The sequence below is a fragment of the Lutjanus erythropterus genome, chromosome 22 (assembly GCF_056507025.1).
Source record: "Lutjanus erythropterus isolate fLutEry1 chromosome 22, fLutEry1.hap2, whole genome shotgun sequence".
NCBI classification, from domain to species: domain Eukaryota; kingdom Metazoa; phylum Chordata; class Actinopteri; order Lutjaniformes; family Lutjanidae; genus Lutjanus; species Lutjanus erythropterus.
Genome location: NC_139338.1, coordinates 16,555,901 through 16,578,134, shown reverse-complemented (window position 1 = coordinate 16,578,134; position 22,234 = coordinate 16,555,901). Strand labels below are relative to the sequence as shown.

General features: G+C 37.7%; 1 protein-coding gene across 1 annotated transcript in view; it reads left to right on the top strand.

Annotated features, from left to right (window-relative positions):
- The window catches only part of adipor2 (adiponectin receptor 2), a 41,159-nt gene extending 19,416 nt beyond the window's left edge, over positions 1-21,743 (top strand). The window contains exons 4-9 of the mRNA XM_084710753.1: positions 10,081-10,251; positions 11,782-11,953; positions 18,482-18,668; positions 18,785-18,972; positions 19,254-19,447; positions 19,559-21,743. Of these exons, the coding sequence (XP_084566879.1) occupies positions 10,081-10,251; positions 11,782-11,953; positions 18,482-18,668; positions 18,785-18,972; positions 19,254-19,447; positions 19,559-19,687 (1,041 nt within the window). The 3' untranslated portion in view covers positions 19,688-21,743. The remainder of the gene's footprint in view (positions 1-10,080; positions 10,252-11,781; positions 11,954-18,481; positions 18,669-18,784; positions 18,973-19,253; positions 19,448-19,558) is intronic.
- Positions 21,744-22,234: the final 491 nt, after the last annotated feature.

Genomic DNA, 22,234 nt, shown 5'->3' with positions numbered 1-22,234 from the left:
ACCTTCAAGGCTTTTCAAACTCCTCGATGACTCATTCTGTGCTGTAGTAATTAACAGTGCATTATGATGGGGTTGGCTCAGCTTCGCCTGATGTTCAGTTTTAGTTCCACTCTCAGTCTGAAGTGATGTGGATATTGAATGTGTGCGAGATTCACAGCCTCTAAAAATAGGCCTGTTATGTCTATATACAGATGTCTTCCTGGAAGAAATGCAAACACGTTTACCGAAAAAATCAGCGTGATTAGGATCCAATGAAGGCAGTGTATCGAACCGATCAAACAAATGCTAGACACTCTCCCTCAGAGGCATCACTTGTGCTCTTGTTTAGACAGTACGTGTGTGTGTTTGTGTGTGTGTGTGTACAGACAAAGCTGCCGGTGTGCTGTTCAGTGTGAAAGGCAATCAGCATAGAACCGTTGAGCTGAAACACAATAGTGTTCGTGTGTGTGTATTATGTCTGCTTGTGTGTGTTTGTGCGCGGCCTTTTTACCTGCTGAAACACAACACTGATACCTGAGAGGACACTAGGGGCCCCCTGGCCCCGAGCAGTGAGGGCAGGCTGTCTTTAACACCCCACAGGCTGCGCTGAATTTTTCAGTGTTTACTGTAGGTGTTAATGTGAGTCTGGAAACCCGTGTGTGTGAGTGTGTGGTATAGCTGTGGGGCTGGTATCACACTTCCTGTCTGCCACATATTGAACTGGCTGCCTCTGTGTCTCTTACTCTGGCAGTCAAAACTATATTTTTGTGTAAATACTTTATTTTAAGAGCTACAGGGATGATTTTTCAAAGATTTTTTGTTATATCCAAAGTATTGATTTTTTTTTTTCAACGTTCCTGTTTGCCAGACCTTTTTGAACTTGTCCCCATGAGATTCTGGTGTTTGCGTGTCTTCCTGAGCACACCCGGCAGTTGCATGAAAGAATTTTTGAAACAATAGCTGTTTACTTGCCAACAATCCCGGCCTAATAGCTTTAGTATGAAATATTTGATATGGGTTTGGTGCTCAGAATTGTCTTAAACAGACCATTACTTGTCATAGTGATGCCTCAAAAACTAACCCTCTAGTTTTGCATTGGTAATCCATAAGTGCACACTCTCCGTGCCATTCGAGTTCAATTGAGTGTTTTTCACAGATTGTTTAATTCAATGTAGGTAATTATGACCTGGAGGAATGTTAGGCGGTATTAACTGTTAGGTGAGTCAGTTTCAATTCTGCTAATGCAACTAATGAAAATGAGATTTTCAGGAGAGTGGAGTAAAGAGAACTAAAAATAGCCAAAGAACCTAATAAAGTCTAATCATGTTTTTTTCTGTCCTTTTTAAAGGAGTTTATCCAAAGAATGAAACAACAGATACTTTTCTGTAAAGATGAATCTGCAACACCTCCATGAATGAGAGTGGGAGATTGTCAGCTGAAAATGCAAGCTGTGGAATTTTATTACACACGCTTCAATCACCAAACAACAAAACAAGGGAAATACCATTAAACTGTGAACAATGCCTTGAGATTTTTGACCTTTGAGTCATTTGCACATCCTCTCTTTGTGCCAGTGTTTTGTGTTGCCTTAATGCACTGATGCCGAGCTTCAGGTGGATCTGACGTTCAGGTTCACTTCCTCGTATTGTACCTGTCATCTGTGATCACGATGCTTTAAATCCCCCAAAACTGTAGGGAGAAAAATCAGAACTTGTCACGCTGACGTGCTTCCACATTTTAAGAGTTATAGGTGAAAGGGGAGTTTGTAAGTTCAGTTCAGTTCACATGTTTACTTGCCAAAATGCCAGGAAAAATGTCCATAAGCAGAAGAATTGTGATTTTTCTAGCAATACAAGACTATAAATACAGATGAATCGACAAAAGACTTCAAGTTAAAAATTATAGAAATAAGAACACTGCAATGTTAAGTCTAAAGTCTTAACATTTAGTTCTTAACATTTAAGTCCAAATGTTAATTAAAAAATATTAGATCTGGGGCACCGCTGTGTGCCCATATACTGTGGCTATCATTCATAATATTTTCATTAAGAAAAAGTATATTTGATATATTCAGATGAATCACTTTATTCGAATGAGAGATTTTGTTTGAGGATTCTTTTAGGGTGTTGATGTCATAAAATATGATGACAGACTCATTTGACCTCAGTTTAAGAAAAGGTGACATTTGGCACAGTCCTAATTTAAATAATACATAATTGGCAATAAATACTTTGAGATAACACAAACCAGAAGAATTTAAAAAAAAAAGCCCATAGTAGCCAACTAATATCACAGCTCCACAGGCTTTTAAAATCCTCCAACACTGCAGGTGACCATCCGTTCTCCCAGCCAATGGTGCCAGAAACAACAACAAAAAAAAAGACTTTGAAGCACCTTTAAACAATGAAGATCCTTGCTTTAAGGTCTCTGACTGTGAGCTGTGTGATTAAAAATCTGTGTTAGTTTGTTGTCATTCTAATGCAGATTTTTTTTTCATGTCCTGCTCACGGTCATGGGCGAGAACAGAGAGAACAGTTTGTCTTGTGGCCGCCTGAGCACACTGTTTGTCAGCGTCTGGCATGTGCGCGTGTGTTTGGAACATACTGTCTGTGTTTGAGGGTCTTGGCATCTTTTCCAAATTGTTTTGGTCCCAAGAGAGCATTGTGCATGTGTGAGTCACATGTCCTGTCTGCGCTGTGCAGGGGTTACCATGTACAAGGGTGAGCTCTTTCCTCTTTGGTCCGTTATACGTTTAGACTCTGCTGTCATTGGTCAGCAGAGTTTCAGCTGCGTTCTTATTGGCTGGCAGCTGTTTCCTGCAGCCCGCCCCGCACCGAACTGCCAACACGTGACTTTGTTTACATCGAAAGTTCCGTGTTTTGCTGGAAAACAGAGATTTCTCTTCAAATGTGTCTCCTCCCTCCTCATTTCTCTCTCAAACTTATCTTCCACTAGCTGACTGGAGAGCTCAGCAGAACTAATTAGAACCGATTCCTCTTAACACACACACAGACACATACACGCAGGGTTTCAGGTGTGTGTGTGCATATGAACAGTCATTAGTCAGGTGAAAGTCATTAGCAAGGACTAACATACAGAATGGTTAATGAGTCTGAGGGGAGCTGGATATATATGTTTTTTGTCTAAGTGTGTGAGACAGAGGGAGAGATTGGTCTTCAGGGGCTTTTAAGAAAAACTGCCTCATTTAGTCTTGAGCAGAGCAGTGTCTCGAGGGATTTCCTGGTTTCCTGGTGTATCATCCAAGACTGGCTGCTTAGCTTGTACCTGTGTGAAAAGTGCTGCAAGTCTCTGCAGGACAAAATTAAGAATAACAACAACAAACACACTCTTCCTGTGAGTTTTTCCTGGGTACTTTATCCATTATCTGTTTTTCCAGCTGCAGTTGTGATTTTGTTCTTGTTTACTGCAGTTTTTCTTTTGTCTTGACTTTAAATGTGTGTCCCAAAGTTATATTCACCCTGCTCTTTTTTTGCCAACACGAGTTCAAACAACCATTCCTATTTTAGAATTTCAGGTTTTGTCAACCCTTTTTTTTTCCTTTGGACATTGGTAAACTGATGTTCTTCAATCATTAGTATGTCTAGCTTTCTTGTTCACCAAAACAAAACACATTCTTCCTTTACATTCACAATGACACTGAGAGATAAGTGCAATATTTTTTGTGAGGGGAAAAAAAACCCCAGATTCATAAAAATAACTGACTCATCCAATCATGTGTTCAAATCTTACAGTGTGCCTGCAACACACTGATAAGGTTAGCTACCCTGTTATCAGAGAAACACTCTGCTAAGGTCATACACAGATATTCTCACACACACACACTAACATGTCATAACACTGGTGACCTCTCGTGACATTACAGCACATGCGCACAGAAAACACTATGCTTATGTAGAGTTGTCACTACAGCTGAAATGAGTAGGGTAAAATTTCGATAATTATCTGTTGTTTTTAGTTGTTTTTAATACATAATTCACAGAGTCTAACTGTGCAAGTGTGAATAGTTGCTGGATTTTTTAATCTTTTGTTAGTAAACTGAATATCTTTTGAGTTTTGGACTGTTGGTTGGACAAAATGAGTAAATTAATTAAGTCAGCTTGGGAAATTATTGTGGCTATTTTACACTTGTCAACATTTAATAGACCAAACAGTTAATTTCTTAACTGGGAAAATGATCATTGGCTGCAGACTAGGCCTATTCACATTTAAGAAGCTGGAATCTGAAGTTTTTTCCTTTAAAAATTACTTAAACCAATTAATTGATTATCAAAATAGTTGGAGATTAATTATTGATTAATAATTAATTAATAATTGATTGGTTGTTGCTGCTCTTCTGCAGATTTTGTTGTCTATATCATTTCTCTGCAGCAGTCAGTGCTAGATTTGATCATAGGGTGGGGTACTATAGTCATGACAGCCATATGAGTTAAGAAGTCTAAAGCAGATGGGAACTGTGTTAGATTAGTAAGTATACTTAGTAATATTCCTGCAGACTCCACCCAAAAGCCAAATGTTTACCTTGATAATAGACGAGCTGACCCTTTCAGCAGGTTAAACATGTTATCTGTTTAAATACATTTCCGGAGTTGTGAGGATTCCCTCAGGCGTTTCCCAGGGAATCTTTTCCTAGAAAAATGGGAACAGAGCCCCGCTGAAGTATGACAACAACAACTCAGAGGAATGATTAGCCAGCACATGTGACTGTGGCTGTGTGTCAGAGGAGCAGCCAGCCTGGGATGTGCTGGCCTCCAGACTGTTTTAGTCATACATGATGAGCTGTTGTCCAGTGAGCTCAGAGCTGACGATGGACACTTCCCAGAGGGATACGATCATATCCTTGACCACACGCGTGCACACTTTCACACAAGCGAAATTTGACTCCTAAACCTCGGCCATAATGACTGTTGGAGACTGGGCAAACTGAGTCACGTGCGGCGGACATACTGCATTCGTCCAAGTCGTGTGTGTGGGAGTGCCTGAATGTAAGCACATTAGTGTATAAGGGAGAGCCTGAGTTTCTTAGAACCTAAAACTGCTTCACTCCAATAGCCCTCCTGTCTGTAGTAGTTACTTGATCTGATTACAGCAACATCAGCAGTTTGCAGCTAAACTCTCTCCATCACCTGCTGCTAAACCTCAACACTGCCAGTTTCACTGTCTGGGTTGAGTTTAGTGCAGCCACACAGCTGTTTCACCAGAGAAAAGATGTTTCTTCTCAGAACCACAAGCTGGCAGCTGGTAATTTTCAGTATTGTTTTCTTCCAAATATCCGCAAACCCTCACAGCTTCCTCTTTGCAGTGCAACACCCATATTAAGCACAGTTATTCTTGAGATCAAGGCAGGAAATCACACTGGCAAAAAGTTTTCAGCTCAGTGATAATGCATTTTCAACTAACTCAATTTAGATTTCTTCTTTTGCCTAAGAAGCAGGGTGCAAAATAATAGTGAATGTTCAAATTAAACACGCCACTTGACAGATTACCATTGTATATTTTGGCTGGTGAGTGAAGCAAATCCACCAGCCACATGCATATCTTTCCAGTATTTGACTGGTGCTACTTTGGAGCCTTGATAAGGAGTAGAAGAATTTTCTCAAACCATAAAGGAACAGAAAAAAATCAGAAAAAGTATAGGTGTGTGTAAGTAAGAGTACAAAAAAGCTTGAAAATGCAAGAAATCTAGGCGTTTGGAGTTTACCAGACATCTGTACATTATGTGCTGCTTGCATAACACAATCCTTTGTTTCCTTGGATGATTTCTCTTGATAAAATAATGATTATTTTATTATAACCCTCTCATGCAGTAACAGGTTCTCTGTTTACATAACAGTGATGTGGAAGAATGAGAAGAATAACTCAGTGATGAGCCTCAGATATCCATGAATATCTAAATGTATTAAAAAAGATAGACTCTGGAGGAGCAACAAAATCATTTTTAAATTAATATTTTGTGTCAAATTATTATTTTTTTGTAAGCAGCCATGTAATAAGCAGGATAATATAGTTAGCTTTGCAGTGTAGTACATAGGTCATTATTGTGAAATAAATCCCTTCAGGGTGATTGCTGCATGACCCTGAAAGGATTTATTTCGCAACAGTGATCGTCTCACTATACATTATTGCTTATGTGACTCAATTTCAAAAGCACATGTTCTCTTTTTCTCATTCTCTCAAACCTGACTCAGCAAAAGTAAAACAGTGTGACACTGCAGTAGCCTAACAGTTGTAGTGGGTCAGTAAAAAGGTTGCTTGTAAGGAGAAGGTGGCTGATCATAAATCACGTAAATGTACAGGTTGTAGGCTAAATGCCTCCCATCCATTTCTGTCTGTCTCTCCCTGTCTGTGTTGCTCTCTTTTTTGTCCTGTATATGTGAACTAAAGCAGTGTGCGTGCGTGTGTGTGTGTGTGAGACACATTGTCACCTATTGTAATCTGTCCTGAAAATATTTACTGTTTTACTGCCATACTATTGCCCTGTATGTTTTGTGTGAAATATCAGTGTGTACGTTAAGCTTCTTTCAGCTCAGTATCATCTGTGCAGGTGTGAATGCGTGTGTGTATGTGCACACTGATACAGTGATGGTATATTGAGTACTCTTAGAGGACACCCTGCTGTCCCCCTGCACACACTCACACACTCACACTCAATGGTATTCACACCCTTCAAGAATAACCTTACAATTCACAGCGACACCGGCAGCATCTGGATTTAAGCTTACACCTACATTACATGCATGCATGGACACACATGAGAGGCGATTACAAAGACTGCAGAGCACACGTGACTAGCTGGCAGTCACCCAGATACCCTCTGTTCACATACTATACTCAATCACTGAGGCACACACACACACACACACACACACACACACACACACACACACACACACACACACACACACACACACACACACACACACACACACACACTATCAATGCCAGGTGTCACCCTTATCTCAGCTTTGAGACAGTGGATCTATGAGAATGTGGTTTTTACGGTTCCTCGCCTTGAGTTGTGAGAACATGTGAAATTGTGTGTGTGAGTGTGTGTGTCTGACTGTACACCCTCAGAAATCAAGGTCCTAACTAGAACCATATATACTGGAACCCTTTCAGGGAGTTCTACCTAGAACCACATAAAAGGGTTATTCCTAGAACCATCTGTGAAACATTACACCCAGAACCTCCTATGAGAGGTCACAGAGAACCCTTTCATGGTGTAATGGTTCCGCCTAGAATCCTCTTTTGGGGTTCTATCCAGATCCTTTTATATACCAAGGGTTTTATCTAAAGCACACCGAGAACCCTTTTTATATTCAAGGATCTCATCTAGAACTGAACCAGGGAGGCCACTGTGAACCCTTTTAAATTCCAAGAGTTTTATCTAGAACACCATCAGGGAAAGCTTTTATATTCCAAGGGTTTCATCTAGAATCCAGCCAGTGGATTCTACTAAGAACCCTCTTATATCCCAAGGATTTTATCTAGAACCTACCTAGGGGAATTTAAAAATGCCTTTTTTTTCCTCCTATAACCCTCTTGTCTACTGAGGGTTCTACAGGGAATCGTATTGCATTCTTCCGATTAGGCAAAAGCACCCATACCTTCAATCATTGAAAAACTCTTTCTTCCAAAAAGGGTTCTTTGGATAAAAAGGGTTCTTAATGGGACTCTTAGTCTTACAAAGAACCCTTGGCAAACCCCTTCTTAAAAAAATGGTTCTTCAGATGCAGATGGCCCTGGGTAGAACCCTAGCCTTTCAGGAAGAACCATTTTGGAACCCTTATTTCTAAGAGTGTACACAGCAGCAGCAGACTGAGATTCGTCTCCATGCATGATTAAACTCAGTCTACACACTCGTACGCAGATGGGCAGATGTCAGAATAACAAACTCTGACATTAGGGAACCTGAAAGTGCCGACTGTCCAACAGACTTTGACTGTGTGAGACATGTAAATGTCCACATAAGATACATCACAGTCAACACACACACACACACACAAAGCAGGAACCATGCAGTTGGAGTGTATTTTGCTGGTGGGTCTTTAAAAATGGGTTAGTCATGCATTATATATACACAACAGGACTTTTCTCTTTCTGCACTTCTCTTGTCTGTCTCTGTCTCGCTGCTTTTTTCTAATTCTTTCACTCTTGTCTTTCTTTTGTTCCTCACCTCTCCCCCTCCTCCTGGGGAGAAATAAAAAAGAGCAGACAGCACATCTTTTCTAATCACTTCCTTTCAGCGGAACGTGGCGTGTGTGTGGTAAAGATTGTGTGTCAGTCTTGGTGTTACAGAAATATTATATATTTTCTGTTTACATGCATATTTTTTTTGCTTGCAACACCTCTTTGTTGTGTGTTATCAATTTAGTCCACCTGAATCCACTCACAAAACCATTGCTTTTTAGCGTGCGTGGTCAACTCTGTGTGTGTTTGTGCGTCAGTTATGATGAATGACTGTGTATTTATCACAAAGCACGAGCCATATTAATTCTGCGCCCAGCTCCCCAGCTGTGACAGCTATTGTGTTAAATTGAATTCACACTGTCTGACTGTGTCGACATCTGTTCAATCAAAAATTATCTCTTTCTTTTCTTAAAATATACTCTCTCTGCTTAATTTTCCCTTGTTATGAGTCTAATACAGTTAGAGACAAGAAACCCAAATTTATACCAATCAGTGCTGCAATCAGTATTAATTCACTTCTCAGTGTATGTGTATGTATATGTATGTATGCACACTTGCATCTTCTCTTATTAAAATTTTAACATTTAACTGACTTGTTCATGGTTATATAGACTCTTTTAAGATTTTTCATATCTTTATTTAGTTGTCAGTACACAGCATACATCCATCTGAAAGTACGTCACCCAGTTTTACATCATTATGAACACATAAAAACACAGTACACTCTCTCCAGTATAATATACGCACAAAAACATACATATGGTAGGAAAAAAAGACACTAAAAACTAAGAAAGATCTGAATGTGTTGCACATGGGGCTGCATGAACAGTCGCATACCAAATCTTTGCATTTAGAAAGATGACTGACTAAATAAATCATGCTAATCTTCCAAAGATGGAATAGAATTAACATGGGAAAGAACAGGAACCAAACTTTTGTTAAATTATTCCTAATACTGTGCTTAATTTTCTCTAAGTATAAGACGGACTTTATGTCTTTCAGCTAAGAATTAGAAGATGGATTCTTTTGATCCTTCCAATGAAGTAATATATCCCTGTAGGCTACTAGAGAGGTAAAAGCAATAATATTTCTCTCCTTGAAGGTGAAACAGATAAATTCTTGAGGGAGACTGAAAATAGAGGTCAATGGGCTATGAACCACAGGTCTGTGAAGGGCTTTTGAGAGTGTATCAACCTTTTTTTCGACATTTTATTTTCATTACAAGTGCTGAGATGATGAATATAATTGAAAAGAAGCAAAAATACAGAAAAAAATGTTTTTGGTTGGCAGTAACTGCTTTAAGACATTTTTAAAATGCTCTCTGTAATTGTTTTCATTTAGAAAACATGAGAAAATTGGTTGATTTGGAGAATACGAGCAGCTTGTAGGCATCTGAGTTCAATATGTTGCAACATACACACCATCACAGAGACACAGTGAGTCTCTTTGCTATAATTAAAAAAAGTGACATGATGAGTAAATGATTGTGTTTACTGCTCGCAAGCAATTTAAAAGAAGAAAAATCACAGTGCACCTCAGGACACAACAACAACAACATGATTTGTGATGATGTTCATCCGCTGAACATCACAGGTCAGCAGCAGCAGATTATGCAAGATGATCGATGATGAACCTGGAAGGAAGTTCTCTTGTCATGTTGAATTTCATTTGCATGTGAGAGCGGGATTATGCAAGCTGGAATCAATAAAGTCACACATATTTCTGAAGTGGTGATCATCCAGACACACTCTCATTCACATAATAAAGCTTAAATAACCCAAGAAATAAAATGTCAGCTTGAAAAGAAAACATTTTTGCTCTTTGTTCAAACAAGAGAAAATGTGTCATAAAATCCTTCTGTCCTAAAAAGGTGTCTGTTTCTTGTCTCATCAGAGTGTCCCAGAGTGCGACGAGGACAGAAGAATAAACGAAAAGGATGACAGAGGAAGAGAAGCAGAGGAGAAGGAAGAGGATGAGAGGAGCAGTGATGAAGGTTTCATGGGAATGACTCCACTGCTGCAGGCTCACCATGCCATGGAGAGGATGGAGGAGTTTGTGCACAAGGTAACAAGGACACACACACACACACACACACACACACACACACACACACACACACAAAAGATCCCCAGTGTGACGTTTGTTTTACCAAGGTGATTTAACAACAACGCAGCATAAAATCACACAGTAAAATCAACCAATAAAACCATAAAAACACAATGAAAACAGGCGTTTGGTGTCCTGAGAAAACCTCAAATGCTTTATCATTTTTATTTATTTATATTTTTTTTAGTGCTCTTCGTAATCTCTCATACAGAACACGTTTCATCAGTCTGGAGAAAAGCCAAAGTGGAAAATGTCCAAAATATAGTCATAGTCAGCCAGTCACTGGCAGAAATCAACCAGTTTCCCAGTGATGAAGGTGTTTTATGGTGTAGTTTGAGAGTGCACGGGTTGAAAAGTGCATTCATTTTGGATAAAGTGCTTCAAACTGCTTGAAATTACAATTTTATCACTTTATTACTTTCATAATAACTCATACCTAACTGAATAATTTGCTTTTTAGATATAAAAATAAAATAAGTCGTATACTGGCTCAGCCAGGTTGATGAGGAGTCTGCTTACAGACTGGTGACACATTTTGAAACATGAAAGTTTTTTTGTGTTTTCATTTTTTCATTCATCATCCTCCTGTAGAATACTGTTATGAGGTATAATTTTTATAGCACAATAACATCTGATTTAATCTGATGAAGAGATGAAATAATAATTTTGAGTATATGTATATAAATATGTAATTAACCACTGCTGTAAGGTGCTGGAAAAGCTTGAAAATACACCTTTAAAAAGTGCTATAGATTCACAAAAAATATGGCAGTTATGTCATACAACCATGCAGCTTCTTTTTAAAGAATGATTTGAAAATGTAAGGTATCAGCGCATAAAACCTGTCAGCTGTCAGTGTCGTGACTTTTAAAGTGGAAGTCAAAATGGATTGTGGATTTTGAGAATCACGACACTCCTATAGAACATGTTTATGATTTGATGGATTTGATATCGAATTCTAAGAAGCCAGTTTATGTCCTGTAAGGCTTTTCTTAACCAACTATGTGTCACTATTATTTATTATTTTGAAACAGAAAATGGAAAAAGTAGGCCAACATTAAGAGTTAGAGTATCTGCTTGGAAGATGACTCCGCTGGAATTTGGACTCATGTGATGAGTACACCAGCTTGGACTAATATTCTCTGTCTCTCACACACACACACACTGAAATTGCAACCAGCAGGTTGTAAATTAGGGAAATGAATCACAAGAGAGAAACTGTCAAAGGATTCTTTCTCTCCGCTCTCTGCCATATCGGGCTTCAGTTTATTTATTTACATCACTTGACCTCGATACTGTTCATTTGACACTGACACCTGCACTACACACACTCGTGATCCCGGACTGTACTCCCCTCGTACTCTCACACACGCATCCTACGTTCAGTAAACAACAAGCTGCTTCTCATAAAGGACATTTAAATTAGATTAGGAATCATTTCGTCATCATATAATGTCTTGCTCTGTGTGTCCTTTGTTAACCAATCAGGTGTGGGAGGGCCGGTGGCGCGTCATACCTCACGACGTGCTCCCCGACTGGCTGAAGGACAACGACTTCCTGCTTCACGGCCACAGGCCGCCCATGCCTTCATTCCGCGCCTGCTTCAAGAGCATCTTCAGAATCCACACAGAGACGGGAAACATCTGGACACATCTGCTAGGTAGCACACACACACACACACACACACACACACACAGATACTCTTACAACCTAAACAACTGTGCACTTAAGCGTGTCATGATTAAAACATCGACTTATCGACTTGATTATGCCCGTTGTGTTTACGTGCAAGTTTGTTTACAAAAGAATGTTACAAACATTTTATCCGGAATAAACAGCAGTGTTTTCCCGCCAGTATAAGATTCGGGCGCAGAGCCGAAACCTCAATTCAAACCAAAGACTCACAACAAGACAGAATGGTTTCAGAACGTCGCAGGGACAAGTTGCAGCAGTGTGAACAGGCCCATCATCTAATCTCAGGCCCAGCTCATCTCAAGCACGCTGATGACATCACCTGCTACTCAGTTTGTCAAGTCGCCAGCGGCTCGTTGTAGAACGTCTCCTGTTTCAGCAGCCAATCAGCTCGTAGCAAAGTCAGCTGGCCTGGTCAGTTACAAACTGTCAGCAATGGCAGAGATTTGGACAGAGGAGAAGATCACCTGTGTCTGTACGACACGAGGCTTGAGACGTTCAGACAGAATTAGGCCTGACGCATGTTTTCACAGTGCTTTGTTATTATGTCATCATTATATCAGTGGCATGGCATAAAATGAACTTAAAATGATAAAATCATTTATCATAATAATAATAATTTGTGGGACAATATATCATCCAGTGCACTCCTATAGCCTTAACCCATTCATGTAAACCTAATCTCAAAGGTGTTGCTTCAAGAAGAGGATTAAAAACTTTAACTGTTGCCAGAACTGGCAACACCAGATATTTAATAGGGCTGCAACTTAATCTGACAACTATTTTTCTGATTCTCAGAAAATTGTAAATTAATCAATCAATCATTAAATTAATACTTGACAACTAATTGATTAATTGTTGCAGCTCAATATTTAGGAAGGAAGGACGGAACAAAGAAACAAAGAAAGAAGGAAAGAACTCTTTATCCTTTCGTCAATCCTCATTAAACCAGACAGGTTTCATAACAAAATCTTATGTAAAATTTCACTCCAGCAACCAGCAAAACCAGATTTATTAGCTCTTACAAGTACTGCCATGTCAAGAGCTGAGCTGTGGGTTTGTGTAAGAAAACAAAGAAAACAGTAAAAGTCCTCAAGTCCATTAAATTCCAGGGCATTACTTTAGTTTTCTAGTGAGCGCCTTAGAATTAGTTGGTTTAGTGTTTGAAGAAAACTTGGTTTTAAGCTGTTGTTTCAACACTTTGTTTAATCCAAAGCATCTTGTTTTCTTCTTTAATGGCTCAAAGAGCCTTTTATGTCTCAACTGTGTGAGTTTCCGCTGCCACCTTGTGGTTTAACAGAGATACTGCAACTAAAGCATTTGTTATATGAGTGAGACTGTAGTACTTCATTAGAGATGCACGATATATCTGCATTAATATCGGTATCGGCCAATGTTTGTCATTTTTTAACATATCGGAATCGGTCCGATGAGTAAATCTGGGCTGATATTATCAACCGATGTTTATATCTGCATGTATGTATGTATGTATGTATGTATGTATGTATGTATGTATGTATGGTCATTTATATGTATGTATGCATGGTCATATGTATGGTCATATGTATGTATGTATGTATGGTCATATGTATGTATGTATGTATGTATGTATGGTCATATGTATGGTCATATGTATGTATGGTCATATGTATGTATGTATGTATGGTCATATGTATGTATGTATGTATGTATGCATGGTCATATGTATGGTCATATGTATGTATGGTCATATGTATGCTCATATGTATGTATGTATGTATGTATGTATGCTCATATGTATGTATGTATGTCTGTATGTATGCTCATATGTATGGTCATATGTATGTATGCTCATATGTATGTATGTATGTATGTATGTATGGTCATATGTATGTATGGTCATATGTATGTATGTATGTATGTATGGTCATATGTATGTATGTATGCATGTGTGTATGGTCATATGTATGTATGTATGCTCATATGTATGGTCTTATGTATGTATATATGTATGCATGGTCATATGTATGGTCATATGTATGTATGTATGTATGGTCATGTCTGGTCATATGTATGTATGTATGCTCATATGTATGGTCATATGTATGTCTGGTCATATGTATGTATGTATGTATGCTCGTATGTATGGTCATATGCATGTATGCTCATATGTATGTATGTATGCATGATCATATGTATGTATGCATGGCCATATGTATGTATGTATGTATGTATGCTCATATGTATGCTTATATGTATATATGTATGTATGGTCATATGTATGGTCATATGCATAGATGCTCATATGTATATATGTATGTATGTATGTATGTATGGTCATATGTATGCATGGTCATATGTATGGTCATATGTATGTATGTATTTATGGTCATATGTATGGTCGTATGTATGTATGTATGTATGTATGGTCATATGTATGTATGGTCATATGTATGTATGTATGTATGTATGTATTTGTTATATGGGTGAGACTGTAGTACTTCATTAGGGATGCACGATATATCGGCATTAATATCGGTATCGGCCAATGTTTGTATCACTGATCACATATCGGCATCGGTCCGATGAGTAAATCTGGGCCGATATTATCAACCAGTGTTTATATCTGCATGTATGTATGTATGTATGTATGTATGTATGTATGGTCATATGTATGTATGTATGGTCATATGTATGTATGTATGTATGTATGGTCATATGTATGTATGTATGTATGCATGGTCATATGTATGTATGTATGCATGGTCATATGTATGTATGGTCATATGTATGGTCGTATGTATGTATGTATGTATGTATGTATGTATGGTCATATGTATGCATGTTCATATGTATGTATGGTCATAAGTATGTATGTATGTATAGTCATATGTATGTATGTATGTATGTATGTATGCTCATATGTATGTATGTATGTATGTATGTATGCTCATATGTATGTATGTATGTATGCATGTATGTATGGTCATATGTATGTATGTATGCTCGTATGTATGGTCATATGCATGCATGGTCATATGTATGTATGTATGTATGTATGTATGTATGTATGTATGTATGTATGCTCATATGTATGGTCATATGTATATATGTATGTATGGTCATATGTATGGTCATATGCATGTATGCTCATATGTATATATGTATGTATGTATGGTCATATGTATGCATGGTCATATGTATGGTCATATGTATGTATGTATGTATGCATGGTCATATGTATGGTCATATGTATGTATGTATGTATGTATGCTCATATGTATGTATGCTCATATGTATGTATGTATGTATGTATGTATGTATTTGTTATATGGGTGAGACTGTAGTACTTCATTAGGGATGCACGATATATCGGCATTAATATCGGTATCAGTCAATGTTTGTATCACCGATCACATATCGGCATTGGTCCGATGAGTAAATCTGGGCCGATATTATCAACCAGTGTTTATATCTGCATGTATGTATGTATGTATGGTCATATGTATGTATGTATGGTCATAAGTATGTATGTATGTGTGTATGGTCATATGTATGTATGTATGCATGGTCATATGTATGTATGTATGCATGGTCATATGTATGGTCATATGTATGTATGGTCATATGTATGGTCATATGTATGTATGGTCATATGTATGTATGTATGCATGGTCATATGTATGGTCATATGTATGGTCATATGTATGTATGGTCATAAGTATGTATGTATGTATGTATGTATGTATGTATGCTCATATGTATGTATGTATGCTCATATGTATGGTCATATGTATGTATGTATGGTCATATGTATGTATGCATGTATGTATGGTCATATGTATGTAAGTATGGTCATATGTATGGTCTTATGTATGTATATATGTATGCATGGTCATATGTATGGTCATATGTATGTATGTATGTATGTATGTATGTATGCTCATATGTATGGTCATATGTATGTATGTATGCTCATATGTATGCTCATATGTATGTATGGTCATATGTATGTATGTATGTATGCTCGTATGTATGGTCATATGCATGCATGGTCATATGTATGTATGTATGTATGTATGTATGTATGTATGTATGTATGTATGCTCATATGTATGGTCATATGTATATATGTATGTATGGTCATATGTATGGTCGTATGCATGTATGCTCATATGTATATATGTATGTATGTATGGTCATATGTATGCATGGTCATATGTATGGTCATATGTATGTATGTATGCATGGTCATATGTATGGTCATATGTATGTATGTATGTATGGTCATATGTATGTATGTATGTATGTATGGTCATATGTATGTATGCTCATATGTATGTATGTATGTATGTATGTATTTGTTATATGGGTGAGATTGTAGTACTTCATTAGGGATGCACGATATATCGGCATTAATATCGGTATCGGCCAATGTTTGTATCACTGATCACATATCGGCATCGGTCCGATGAGTAAATCTGGGCCGATATTATCAACCAGTGTTTATATCTGCATGTATGTATGTATGTATGTATGGTCATAAGTATGTATGTATGTATGTATGGTCATATGTATGTATGTATGCATGGTCATATGTATGGTCATATGTATGTATGGTCATATGTATGGTCGTATGTATGTATGTATGTATGTATGTATGTATGGTCATATGTATGTATGTATGCATGGTCATATGTATGTTCATATGTATGTATGGTCATATTATGTATGTATATATATATGCATGGTCATATGTATGGTCATATGTACGTTTGTATGTTCATATGTATGTATGTATGGTCATATGTATGTATGTATGTATGCATGGTCATATGTATGTTTGTATGTATGTATGTATGTATGGTCATGTGTATGTTTGTATGTATATATGTATGGTCATATGTATGGTCATATGTATGTATGTATGTATGTATGCTCATATGTATGTATGGTCATATGTATGTATGCTCATACGTATGTATGTATGTATGTCATATGTATGTATGTATGTATGGTCATATGTATGTATGGTCATATGTATGTATGTATGTATGTATGTATGTATGTATGGTCATATGTATGGTCATATGTATGTATGTATGGTCATATGTATGTATGTATGGTCATATGTATGTATGGTCATATGTATGTATGTATGTATGTATGTATGGTCATATGTATGTATGGTCATATGTATGCATGTATGTAAGGTCATATGTATGTATGTATGTATGGTCATATGTATGTATGGTCATATGAATGTATTTATGGTCATATGTATGTATGTATGGTCATATGTATGGTCATATGTATGTATGGTCATATGTATTTATGTATGTATTCTCATATGTATGTATGGTCATATGTATGTATGTATGTATGTATAGTCATATGTATGTATGGTCATATGTATGTATGTATGTATGGTCATATGTATGTATGGTCATATGTATGTATGGTCATATGTATGTATGTATGTATGTATGTATGTATGTATGTATGGTCATATGTATGTATGGTCATATGTATGCATGTATGTAAGGTCATATGTATGTATGTATGTATGGTCATATGTATGTATGGTCATATGTATGTATGTATGGTCATATGTATTTATGGTCATATGTATGTATGTATGGTCATATGTATGTATGGTCATATGTATTTATGTATGTATTCTCATATGTATGTATGGTCATATGTATGTATGTATGTATAGTCATATGTATGTATGGTCATATGTATGTATGTATGTATGGTCATATGTATGTATGGTCATATGTATGCATGTATGTATGGTCATATGTATGTATGTATGTATGTATGCTCATATGTAGGGTCATATGTATGTATGGTCATATGTATGTATGTATGTATGGTCATATGTATGGTCATATGTATGTATGCTCATATGTATGGTCATATGTATGTATGGTCATATGTATGTATGTATGCTCATATGTATGGTCATATGTATGTATGGTCATATGTATTTATGTATGTATGCTCATATGTATGTATGGTCATTTGTATGTATGTATGTATGGTCATATGTATGCATGTATGTATGGTCATATGTATGTATGTATGTATGGTCATATGTATGTATGGTCATATGTATGCATGTATGTATGGTCATATGTATGTATGTATGTATGCTCATATGTATGGTCATATGTATGTATGCTCATATGTATGGTCATATGTATGTATGCTCATATGTATGGTCATATGTATGTATGCTCATATGTATGTATGTATGGTCAGCATATTATTTTTGATTTATGATCCTTAGGGAGTTAAACTGTACTTTAATTTAGTTACACACTTGCTACAAGTTGTAAAAGTTTCTAAAAAAGGTGATGCTAAGGCTTCAGCTGAATGAATGCATGGTGATATATTTATCTCAGATAAACTCAGTGTGGGACACTAACACTTGTAGGGGGTCTTGCTAGACTGATATTTAATCCTCACTCTGTCCTCTTGTCTGTCCCTCCATGTGCTGTCTCTGCAGGCTGTTTGTTTTTCCTCTGTCTGGGTCTGATGTACATGTTCAGGCCCAACATGTCGTTCGTGGCTCCGGTCCAGGAGAAGGTGGTTATCGGGATGTTTTTCCTTGGAGCCATCCTCTGCCTCTCCTTCTCCTGGCTCTTCCACACAGTGTACTGCCACTCTGAGGGCGTCTCCAGAGTCTTCTCCAAGTAAGACACCATAAACTCACTAATTTCACAAAAATTCTACAATATAAAATGCCCTTAAAGTAAAGTTACTGTCATGTGTTATGTCTATAATCCACTCTTTGTCTCTGTGTGTCCAGGTTGGACTACAGTGGGATTGCCTTCCTGATCATGGGCTCCTTCGTCCCCTGGTTGTACTACTCCTTCTACTGCTCCCCCCAGCCCTGCTTCATCTACCTGATAGTGGTGTGCATACTCGGATTGGCTGCCATCACCGTCTCACAGTGCGACTTCTTCGCCACGCCACAGTACAGAGGAGTCAGAGCAGGTAGAGTCAAATAGTGATGTGAAACATTTCAACATTTATCTTTAAGGATGCACGATATTGGCCAATAAAAGCTTGAAAATTAAATATTGTTTGTGGCCTTAATGAGAAACATTTCTACTGATAAGATTTTAATTTCTAGATTTTAATTTATCTGCAGATACCGATGGTGTGCCGATACTATTGTCCATGATAAATAAGTCAGTGTTGTGTTAAATTACTTGCAAAAAAATCAGTTATTGCAGATTTAAGTATTCAAAATCCTCCTCTTTGTGTGTGTTCAGGAGTGTTTGTGGGTCTCGGTCTGAGCGGCGTCGTTCCCACCCTGCACTTTGTCATCAGCGAGGGTCTGATCAAAGCCACGACCATGGGTCAGATGGGCTGGCTGCTGCTCATGGCGACGCTCTACATCACTGGCGCCTGTCTGTACGCCGCTCGCATCCCCGAGAGATTCTTCCCTGGCAAGTGTGACATCTGGGTAAGTGACGAACACTTTTCCTCCTCACACTTTTCACTCTTTATGTCCCTCTGTTTCTCTTTCGTGCACATTTGATTTACTCTTTTCCCTCTCCGTTTTTTTTTTTCGTAGTTCCACTCCCACCAACTGTTTCACATCTTGGTGGTCGCGGGGGCTTTCGTTCATTTCCACGGCGTCTCCAACCTGCAGGAGTTTCGCTACACGGCGGGAGCGGGCTGCGCTGAGGACGGCACTCTCTAACGCACACACATACACTGACTCACTGATTCACTCACATCTTTCGGGGAGGCACTGGTTCTTATAATATGCACAGAATTACACGCACAAACACACACACACGCACATAAAACCTAAGACATGCACACACCCCCAGACTGAAGACCTGTGTGGCTTGTCTGGTGTGTGTCTGTGTGTGTAATACACAGGATGTCCTCCCAGGGGGCGCTCTTACAACAGACTGATGAGGGGTTTTATTCTCTTTCTGTCCCTCTGGTCTGTCTGTCTGTCCACCCCCACCTCCTCCGGCTCCGTTGACTATAAAACCACTTCACAGACGGTGTGTTTTATAATTTTTGAGACTCTTTCCAGGAAGCTTGTTTTTGGAGGGCGGCAGCGAGGCGTTCAAAGCCTCCCTCCAATAATCTACATTTTCTTCTGTGTTTGAGTTCTGACCTTTAAGAGTTTAATGGTTTGATTTGAAAAGGAAGAATAATTGTGGCTTTAAAAGAAAAAACATTTTGGGGTGTTTTTTTCTGAATGCTGTTTTCACACTTTGAAGCATTCAAATATGAGAAAAAAGAAAAATGATCGAGTGGAAAATGGATTTCTTCCCATGATTGTGAAGGTAGCAGGGGGAGATGATGGGAACAGGGGCGGGAGGAGGGGTTAATAGTCACTTTTAAAGTTTAAAAAAAACAAACTTTTCCATGTAAATAAGATTTCTAAATTTTGGGTTATAGATTTGTATGAAATATATATGAAAAAAGAACAAAAAAAATATGTTATCCTATGATGGCAAGAATAAATAAATATGTTAGATGATAAACCAATTAAAGACGAGGATGGAGAGGTGTAAAGCTACACTTGCTCCAGCAGTGAGGTGGAGAGAATAATACAATAATAACTGTGGTTGGAAGGAGGGAAGCGCTTCACACAACTTCATGTGATCTGTATAAGCAAAGATGAGAGGTGAAGGCGAGGAGGAAATAAAAGGCACAACATCTGAATCTTATCAAACAAACAGCGACTTCAAGTCACAGAGTCACTTTTCTGTTTTTAAAACCTTGAACATTAAACTAGGAGACAGCAGAATGACTCCTAAACTGTTCTTCTTTCACTTTTGTGTTCTTATCTCAAATTAGACTTTTGAGCTTAAATCTAAAAAGCTATGACATCATGTTGATTTGTAGCCATTTTCACCTTGATAAAAACCCATTTCCATGTCAGCAATAGAGGTTTTTCTTCTGTTTGACAAGCCTCTCAATGATTTATTAAAACACATTTACGTTGACTTGAAGATATTTTTATAAACTAGTCCCCAGAGTCGTATTTATGTATCATTTTGGTGCGGTAAACTGCAGTATTATTACAGTACAGATGCAGTTCATCATCGTCTTCCTCCTTTGTGACACTTGATAAGATTCACCTCCTCACAGATCAATGATACTCTGCCTGAAAACATGCTTTTCTTCTTGATTGGATTGTATTTTGATTTATCCACTGCTGTTTTTGGTATTATTATTATTACTATTATTATTATTGCAAGCTTTAATTTCACTTTTTCTATTATTTATCATTTGTTTTGATCATTTAGCCAGGGATCATATGTCTAAAATAGCAAAAAAAAAAAAACAAGTCTCCTCTCAAGATAAAGTGAACTACTTTAAGGGACATAACTTGGAGATTAAAACAAGGTGAACTTAAAAAAAAAAGTTTTCTGGCAAATACCAAAATCTCACACATCTGCACAATGGAAATTCAGAGCTTATATCATAAACTGTATGTCTATGATTGTTTGTAATTTGCAAGTTTCTATTTGACGGCTGCTTTTTCTGAACAGGAATTTGATTTGGGGTGATCAGCGTCTCTTCTTTGCATCACACAAATTTCAATGTTTGTTTTTTTTTTTCTTTTCTTTTCTGTTTTTATTTTATCTAGTTTATATTAATTTATTTCTCTTGGGGAGCGCATATTGTCTGTTGAAGCACACGTTCCGTTCTGATGGGAGTGTTTGATTGCAATAGACCTTTATATCTGCTGTATTGTTCTAATAAAAAAAGGTTTTTTGAATCTGTCACTTTGTGTCACTTTGTGTTAATAGTGTGTACATATACAGTCCACAATGTTGAACCGCCATTTTGTAATCGTTAGTTGCAGCCCTAAAAATGCTGAATTAGGCTAAACAGTTTCTCTATATTTTATATTGAGGTAGTAACAGAAAGTAATCAAGTTACATTGCTTTAACATGGTGATATTTGGATTACATTACTGACTACATTTTTTAAAGCAACCCTCCTTGGTTGTAAAGTACCCAGATGTAAACATTAATGAAAGTTTGTAATTTGTTGTGACTATGCAACATACATCAGTAAAGTGAAGAGAGATCAGAGGTGTGCGGGTGTCTCACGCTCGCCTCTGATGCTCTTCATTCATTGGCTGAACAGGATTAGGAGGCGGTGCGTTTCTGTCTGTGAGGACAGCATCCAATCATTTGAACTGGAAACACCTGTGTTTCTGAGGAGGAGAGGTGATCCAGAGAGGGCGTTTGTTTCTTCATTTTTGTTTATG